We start from the raw sequence: 9,533 nt of genomic DNA on the forward strand, positions 1-9,533 counted from the left end.
TTGGAAAGGTACTCGGCCTGAATAGCATCAGTCTAACTTAAGCAAGCAACGTGAACGGACGTGTCGTGTGGTGTGTGCCGGTTGAGTAGAGATGAGTAAGAGGAGGGAGTGGACGGGTCAAGATGAGTGTGACGAGAAAGATGATCGGTATAGAGCAATACCGGGTCATTATCGGGAGATGGCAGGGAAGAAAGAAGAAGAGAACTACCAATAGAAAGGAAGGGAAAGTAGAGATGGGAGTGAAGAGGAAAATGCTGTTGGTGGCAGCGGTGGTTACCGTGCTGCTGGTTATTGGGGGCGTGGAAGTAAATCCAGGCCCACAGAGCAGTGGCAACATAAGCTGGGAAGACATAGAAGTTATAAGGAAGGTGGTAAAAGAGGTAGTGGAGGAGCACTGCCGGTTTTAACAGTTCAGAAAGATGTTACAGGAGCAAGTTAAGGAGCACGAAAAGGCGAGGCAGTGGATTCAGGAATACACGAAAGATACTAAGGCAAAAATGGAAAACAGAGAGAAATTGTGTCACTAAGGGAGAAAAAAATATGGAATAGGAGGTGGTAAATCTGAAGAAGGAAACTGCAGACAGCAGTCAGGATCGTAGGAACAAATCCATATTTACTTACGGTGTGGAGGAAGGAAAGGTAGAAGCTAAAGTGGACATTATTTATAAAGTGGTAGAAGTCATTCAAAATAAAACGAAAATTAACTTCAGTGAGGTCGATGTAGATAATCTTGAGAGGGTAGGTAAGGTGAGAGGGCGCAGACCCATAACAGTGTCTCTGATATCTTTATTGATGGCGGACATCGTGACAAGGAACGTCGGCAATCTGCAGAGTGAGAAAATCGGGATTAAGAGGGATTTGGGAAGAGAGGGGGATAAGAATTCCAAAATGTTGAAGAAACATTTAGTGAGAGCAAGACTGCAGGGGTTGAGGGCGTATATTAGGGGTCAGATACTGGTGATGAGCAATGGGAATTGGACTCGAAGTTGGACAGTGACGAAAGTGAAGGCATTGGAAGAGAGTCTGAAGCAAGAAGAAATCAGTAGGGTAGGTGAGGACGTGCATAATAGTAAGAGAGGCACATCGAGTAGAAGTGACATCTTAGAAGAGGTTTTAGAAGGACTCAGGGAAGCAGAAAATGATCGGAGGATGGAGACCTGTGCGAGAAAAGAAATGAGGATACAGGAAGAGGCGGTGGGTGGGACCACAAGAAATAGCAAGTGGTCATAAACTAAGTGAAAATAACGGTTTGAGGGAGGAAGCAGTAATAAAAGTTGCCTTGGCTAAAGGGAGAAGCTTGAGCTTAAAGGAACTATGGGGTAAGAAAGGTAATAGTGACGAAGGCATAGTAACGAGAAGTAAAAAGTCAAGTAGTATTAGTAAGTAAGCTGGATAGTGGTGCTAAAGTGAATTTGAAATGATTAGTGAATTTGATGTGTAGTTTGATGGAGAGTATATTTGAATTAGGGTAGAGTTTATTTGTTATTTGTATTTGAAAGGAATAGTGTATAGTGAAGATAAGGGAGATTAGAAATGAATGAGTGATTAAAGAGTGAGGAAAAGGGAGGCAGTGAAGTATGGTTGGCTAATTGAGGTAGGAATAAGAGACTGAATTGGAGGTAGGAGATTGGAAATTTTGATGATAATTTTGTAGTATGAGGCTGAGTTGGCGGTATGAGATTGGAAAGTATGATTGTAATTTTATGTTAATTGTATTTGAAATGATTAATGAATTGAGTGTAATTAACGTAATTTGGAAGAGTGATTAATTGAACGATAAGAGTTTGATTTGGATAGATAAGTATGTATATTTGAATGATAAGTTGGTGGCATAAGATGGATGAGAATTTGAGATGATTAGTGAATTTATTGTGGAGTTTGATTGTGATTATATTTGAATTAGGATAGAGTGTGTTTGTTAATTGCATTTGAAAGGAATAGTGAATAGTGTAGGTAAGAGAGATTATGAATAAGATGTCTGAGTGGGCAGTATGAGATTGGAAAGTCTGACGGTAATTGTGAGTGATGGTTGCTATGAGTGATTAAAGAGTGAGGAAAAGGGAGGCAGTGAATATTGTTGGCTAATTGAGGTATGAATAAGAGACTGAGTTGGCGGTATGAGATTGGAATGTTTGATGGTAATTTAAGTTATTTGTATGGTAAATTTAAGTTAATTGTATTTGAAATGATTAATGAATTGAGTGTAATTAAGGTAATTTGGCAGAGTGATTATTTGAAGGATGAGAGTTTGATTTGGATGGATAAGTATATTTGAATGATAAGTTGGTGGCATGAGATGGATGGGAATTTGAGATGATTAGTGAATTTAATGTGGAGCTGGATTGTGATTATATTTGAATTAGGGTAGTGTGTGTTTGTTAATTGTGTATGAAGGGAATAGTGAATAGTGTAGGTAAGAGAGATTATGAATAAGAGGTTGAGTGGGCGATATGAGATTGGAAAGTATGACGGTAATTTTGAGTGAAGGTTGCTATGAGTGATTAAAGAGTGAGGAAAAGGGAGGCAGTGAAGTATGTTTGGCTAATTGAGGCATGAATAAGAGATTGAGTTGGCGGTATGAGATTTGACATTTTGATGGTAATTTTATGTTATTTGAATTTAAGTGAAGGTAAGAGTGATTAGGTGGTGGGATGTATGAGAAGGGAGGCGGTACGATTAAAAGGTTGATTGGAGGTATTTAAGAGTTATTAATTATTGAGTCTGGTGATATAATGAAGGTTGACGGAAAGGTGGTTGGAGTTTGTCTTAGAGTGATTTAGAGTTATTTGAATTATATATGAAGGAAAGTATGAAGGTATTTCTGAGTGATGGGTGCGGTAAGTGATTAGGTTCAAGAGATATATACTTGAACGAGAATCCGAATTATTGAACTTTAGGGGGTTATAAACTTGAAATGGTTAGTTAATTTATTATGGAATTTGATGTAGAACGGAGTGGTGATTGTCAATTGTGATTATGCAAGGTGCGAGTAGAGTTAATAGGATTTGAATTATAAGCGAATGTAAGAGTGATGGTAATTTTAAATGGGTTGGGAGAGGTGGTGGCGATGAGTGAGTGTGTTTGTTAACTGAATGGGAAAGGGAAGTGTGAAGGTAATTTTGAGTGTTGGTTACTATGAGTGAAAATATGTTGAAACGAGAAAAGTTTGTTTTGCAGATGGAGTTAGGTAATGATGACTGGTAACTAGGAAGTAGTCCAAGTAGAAAATGCAACGTGAGGAGAATGTGGCACACTAACGCGGCAGGTGTTATAATGTCAAGGCTGCGTCAGCAAACCTGAGAAAGTCAAGAGAGAGGACAGTATATGGTGTGGAATGTGCAAGGTTGTGAGTCCAGCCAGGAGAGATATGAAGGTCTTTAAACTTCATGGGCCGTTCTGCCAATGTTCTTATTTTACACTATTTTACGTTATTTTTTATCCAGTTTTTATGTCATAAAGTTTTTTGTTCATTCAGTTGCCGTATTGCAATGGCTATCGGATCTCTGATAAGGAGTTGACTGTGGGCCATATGACAGTGTCTGTCGTTTATTTTAGGTTAATTTATTTTGGCTTATTTGATCATCTGTATATGTGTTCAGTGAGGGGTAAGTGATTAAGTCGAAAGAGCTTGTCTAGGTTGGACATTGTATTTCTTCATTTAACTGATCAATTGGGTAATATACTGCAGACCTCGAGGAAAATAATAAAGATTACTTACTTACTTACTTATTTACTTACTTAGCCTGAAAACTAGCGATCGGATTTCAAAAATACCTTCTCCCACCAATGCAATCAGCCGAAGAAGCTGCACCAGGTGAGTTGGCCGTGCAGTTAGGGGCGCGCAGCTATGGGCTTGCACCCGGGAGATAGTGGGTTCAAGCCCTACTGTCGGCAGCCCTGAAGATGGTTTTCCCTGGTTTCCAATTTCCACACCAGGCAAATACTGGGGCTGTGCCCTAATTAAGGCAACGGCCGATTCTTTCCCACCCCTAGGCCTTTCCTATCCCATCGTCCCCATAAGACCTATCTGTGTCGGTGCGACGTAAAGCAAGTTGTAAAAAAAGAAAAATAAGACGAAGCTGCAAATAAACAGACAAGTTATGATGAAGTCCGCCTCTGTGGTGTAGTGGTTAGCGTGATTACCTGCCATCTCCGGAGGCCCGGGTTCGATTCGCGGCTCCGCCACGAAAATTGAAAAGTGGCACGAGGACTTAAACGTAGCCCCCTCAGCCTCGGGAGGTCAGCTGAGTAAAGGTGGTTTGATTCCCACCTCAGCCTTCCTTGAAGTGTTTTTCCGTGGTTTCCCACTTCTCCTCCAGGAAAATGCGAGGATGGTACCTAACTTATGGGTACGGCCGCTTTCATTCCTCTTCCTTGCCTGTCCCTTCAAATCTTCCCCCGCAAGCATAGCATAGCAGGTGAGGCCAGCTTAGCGAGGTCTCCTTCGCAGTTATATTCCCGACCAATGTTTCACGCTCCAGAACACTGCATTTGAGACGGAAGTGGTGAGATCCCTCGCTGAGTCCGAGGGAATAACCAACCCTGGACGGTAAACAGATTAAGGAAGGAAGAAAAAGTTATGATGGAAAGTAAAATTATCCCAATTTTGCTTTATAAGTACAAAAGAAAACTAATATTATAAATAAGTGTTAAGTGTCAACTGATTGTGTGTATTGTTCTACTCAGTGCCTTGGTCATCGGAACTCTTGGCCCTGGATTCAAATCCTTGTTTTTTTTCGTAGGATTGTAATCATAAATAGTTCATTTCTTTCGCTCGGGGACTGAGGGTTGGTACAGTTCGCAAAATGCCTGCAACTCACACCCCACACACAATACTATCCTCCACCACAATAACATACAGCAGACGCCACTTAACCGCAACGGAAGGTCTGCCTCTGGCTGCAATGACTACACGAAATTATTATTATTATTATTATTATTATTATGGGAGCTGATTCAGCATTTTCCCACGAGGTCATTGACCCCTGTCAAGGTCATTGACGTCATGACCACGTGACCGTGATATCACGCTGTTTACAAACATGGCCACGTGCTCTCGCCTTGAAAGACCCTAACCTCACCTTTTGAGCACGTCAGCGCGGCTAAACTCACTGCTGCCATCTTGACAGGTCCTAACCTTACTTTCTGGCCACTTGGGCTCGGAATTTGAACATGTGAACGTGGCTAACCTGACAGCCGTCATCTTGACAGGTCTTAACCTCATGCACTTGTTTTGGTGTGATTTTAAACAATCATAACCTCACTGCTGTCATCTTGACAGGTCCTAACCACGTGAACTTGTTTGGCGCGGAATTTCAATAAGTGAGCAACCCTAAACTCACAGCTGTCATCTTGACGGGACTTAGCCACATGCTTTTGTGCGACGCGGAATATTTGAAAAATGGAACGATCCTAACCTCACTGCTGTCATCTTGACGGAACTTAGCCATGTGCGACCCCATCTTTGAGGGGCGTAAACTCACAGGGCCCTGGCTAGATGCCCTTCCCGACACTATCTTAGAGGGAATAACCTCAGAGAGCCCTAGTTTTTAGGCTAACTGCCCTTTTCGACATGCCAGTTATAAGGCTAGCTGCCCTTCTCGACATGCCCCTTCCCAACACCATCTTAGAGGGGCCTTACCTCAGAAGATCATAGTTTAAGGCTAGCTGCCCTTCTCGACATGCTCTATCCCGACACTACGTTAGAGAGCGCATTTCCTCCTCCTCCTTCTTATCATCTGGAGGGGCCTAAGGACCTAAGTTTTATGGCAAGATGACTTTCCCGACACCATCTTCGAGAGGCGTAAAGACCCCTAGTTTTATGGCCAGCTGCCCTTCTCGTTACCAGCTTGCCGGATACTCCTTCCCCCGTTACTATCATGGAGGGGGCTAACCTCAGAGGATCCTAGTTCATGGCCCTTCCCGACACCATCTCAGAGGGGGCATAACAACTTTAGTTTTAAGGTTAGCTGCCCTTCTTGACATACCCCCATCCGACACCATCTTAGAGGGACGTATCCTCTGAGAACGCTAGTTTTAAGGCTAGCTGCCCTTCTCGACATATCCCTTCCCCGACACCATCTTAGGAGGGCCTATCCTCAGAGGACCCTAGTTTTAAGACTAGCCTCCCTTCTTGACATGCCCCTTCCCGACACCATCTTCGAGGTTTTACGTCTCCATCCGACGGACAAAAACAAAGATCACACCTCCTCTTTTCCTAAAAGACCTCCCCTAGTTGTGCACCTCGTTATCCTGTGGTCTGCTTAAGGCCTTACGTCTCCATCCGACAGATAGATACCCTCCTCCGTATCGTCTGGCCCTTCCGTCCTCCTCGTCGTCTGTCTGTAGTTTTATGGATAGATGCCTTCCCTCTTCCTCCTCCTTCTCCTCCTCATCGTCTACTGGATAGGCTACTGGACGTCCTTTATAACGCAAGGAAGTTAATAAGATAAAACGGTTGGCGCAAAAAGTAGTTCAATCCTGTTTTCTGCTGTACCTATAATTGTCGCCATTTTGTTTTAAGCTTGACGTCTCCATCCGACAGACAAATAACGTGACGAAACAGCGTGACTTGCCTCCTCCTTATGAACAAGTCTAAACATGACGACAGGGATCAAGAAAACTGTGCAGGTTCTATCCTATTACAGAGGACCGGAAATGCAGGCCTAACCTTACAGCGCATAATTTTATGGCGACATGCCCTTCCCAAAGTCATCTTGCTAGATCTCCCCTTCCCTACACTATCTTAGAGGCTTTTCGTTACCATCCGACAGACAAATAATTATGAACACTTCTCCTTCTCGAAAACGCATCTGTGTTATCGTGTGGTCTGCTAAGGCTTTACATCTCCATTTGACAGATAGATTCCCCTCCTAATCGCTTGGCGCTGATAGATAAAATAAATAACATGTTATAAGGGAGTGGGTAGTAACACTTACCCCTTCTTCTATCGAATAGCATTGTGAGGTTAGCACAAAGGTTTTACATCTCCATCCGACAAACAAATAACTAGGAATAGCGTCCTCCCGCTGCGGAGAGTATTTTTTAAAATTTAATCATGACACACACAAAATGGTATATACTTACTCTGTTACGCTGAATGGCTTGGACGGCGCTGGCCTTCTCGTCGCAAAAACTGGTACAATGCTGTTTTCAGCTGTGTGGGTAGAGGGGGGGAGCGAGACCGGAAATGTATTCATATACTGTCTGTTGTTAATTTACCTTGTTTATAAAATTATTTTACCTTTTTAGTCACTACTTACGACAGGCAGGGCGATACCGCGAAAAATCTCTAATCTGGCTAAAATCGAATATAGTTACACAAAAAATAATCTGTTACGCTGAATAGCTCGGACGGTTACTCAGGTGGCACCCTTTTAGTCGCCACTTTAAACAGGTTTTTGATAATTAGAACACTGAATTTTGATTGTAACAATTCGAGCTTATAGATTTGAACACTAGAGACTTTTAGTTGTCTACTGTAATGTTGACATTACTTAGTGAATAAAACTAATATTTGCTTGATATAAACATAGGAAACCACGTATATCTCTTATCATATAGATAACAAGTACAACCCCAGTATTTTGCTTTGTAGTCTTAATTCGTTTTATCAGAAAGAAGATCGACTGCTCTTGTTGTCTAAAAATTTTAAAAGTAAAGCACTGATTGTAATTATAGTCTGTTCTTATTATAGTCAATCTATAAAAGAATCTCTTATCGATATTCGTTTAGAATATCTGAAAATATTCCGGCCATCACAACAGCCTATTGTCTTATTATTCGTTTGTGTAATGATACTTACCATCTTCTAACGAATATTGTTACAAGACAATAAATAAGGAGAATCGAAATAGCATCTTCTGCCACCGTAAAGAATTAGTCAGCTAAACAATTGTTACACTTTTTTGACATAACTGAATGTGATTTTAACAATATTATCCCTGTCCTGACTGGGATCGAACACGTGAATACTATCTTACTTAGTTGTGCAACCACAACGCTGTAATAATTGACATGAGGGCTGTGTGGCTAGGAATCGAACCTGGCTCCTCCACGTACTAACTCAGCAAATACCAAGCAAATGCTAGGACTGTATGACACAGCACTCCTACAATATTGTTCTCTCCTCGGTAAAATGATCAGCGATGTTACCAGGCAAATGCTGGGGAGGTATGTCTGTAAAAGATAAGGGACTTCTCTAAGCTCTCTCTCTCTCTAATAAGAATAAAATCCCTATCGACTACACAATCATATAGCCACTGAGCTTGAATAAAAAAATCTCAATCACGGAACCTTGAACTCTCTTTGAAATAAACAACGGGAAATTACCTTACTGATATTTGTATACCTCTTATGTGTTGCCTACACAACAAAATGCATTTTACTTACGCAGCTTGCGACCGGGTGTGTAGGAGCCTGAAAGAAGATCGTCCGCTATTGTTGCAAGGAGAATCGAAATAGCATCTTCTGCCACATTAAAGAATTAGTTAGTTAAACAATTATTGCAATTTTTTAATATAACTCATTGCTTTTTTAACAATATCATCCCTGTCCTGAATGGGAATCGAACACGTGACTACTATCTTTCTTAGTTGTGCAGCCACGAAGCTGTATAATTGACAGGAGGGCTGTGTGGCTAGGAATCGAACCCGGCCCCCGTGAACTAGCCCATAGTAAAAATACCATGCATATGTTAGGACTGTATGACATAGCAACCCAACAATATTGTTCCGTCTCCTCGGTAATATGATTAGCGATGTTACTATGCAAATGCTGGGGAGGTATGTTTGTAAAAGATAAGGGACCTATCTCTTTCGACTACACAATCACATAGCCGTTGAGCTTGAATAAAACAATCTCAATCACAGAACCTTGAACTCTCTTTGAAGAAAACAACGGGAAACTACCTTACTGATTTTTCTTTGCATGCCTCTTCTGTGTTGCCTACACAATAAAAAAATCATTTTTAAACAGCTTGCGACCGGCAGCTATTCACAACAACCACAGTCGTGTGCGATAAAAATAATGCTACGGTTTTCTACATCGTATTGTGTTAAGCAGATGGATTTTCTCCTATTTGCGGTACGAATAATAATAAATACAGATGTTAAACACATTACATAGCACACGCAATAGCACACGCATTGGACTACGTAACACCATCTTCTAATATAGTGAAGATATTAACGGAAAAATACACACATCTTCACAGCTTTTATGTACGTGTTCTAATTCTGTATATACACTTCGATCGCTTTTAGCATAATCTCTACTTACATGTAAAAAAATCTCGGCATTGAGGTGGTCTTGTGTGTGCGTTGCCTTATCAAATGAATGCGCCTGCCCGCCTTGCTAGCGCAGGAAACAGGAAGTTTCAAATTTCTATAGAAACAGTGCAAACCTACAGACCGCTGCTTGTTCGCCGGGTAACATTATCTAACATACAGTAGAATCAGATACGATTTTAAAAGAAATGTAGCACCGGCCGTGTAGTGTAGGGGGTTGAGATGTTTACCTTGAGGGCTCGGGGT

The 9,533-nt window shown here is 41.5% G+C and overlaps 1 protein-coding gene across 6 annotated transcripts in view; it reads right to left on the reverse strand.

Annotated features, from left to right (window-relative positions):
* Positions 1 to 9,307, reverse strand: part of br (broad-complex core protein) — a 677,309-nt gene extending 668,002 nt beyond the window's left edge. For 5 of the 6 annotated variants that reach the window (XM_068226391.1, XM_068226393.1, XM_068226392.1 and 2 more), the window contains exon 1: positions 9,280 to 9,307. In XM_068226391.1, the coding sequence (XP_068082492.1) occupies positions 9,280 to 9,299 (20 nt within the window). In that variant the 5' untranslated portion in view covers positions 9,300 to 9,307. Of the gene's footprint in view, positions 1 to 8,909; positions 8,982 to 9,279 lie in introns of those variants that run through there. The other variant, XM_068226389.1, reaches the window with a different exon arrangement.
* Between the last annotated feature and the right edge of the window lie 226 nt (positions 9,308 to 9,533).

This window comes from Anabrus simplex, chromosome 2, assembly GCF_040414725.1.
Source record: "Anabrus simplex isolate iqAnaSimp1 chromosome 2, ASM4041472v1, whole genome shotgun sequence".
NCBI lineage: Eukaryota > Metazoa > Arthropoda > Insecta > Orthoptera > Tettigoniidae > Anabrus > Anabrus simplex.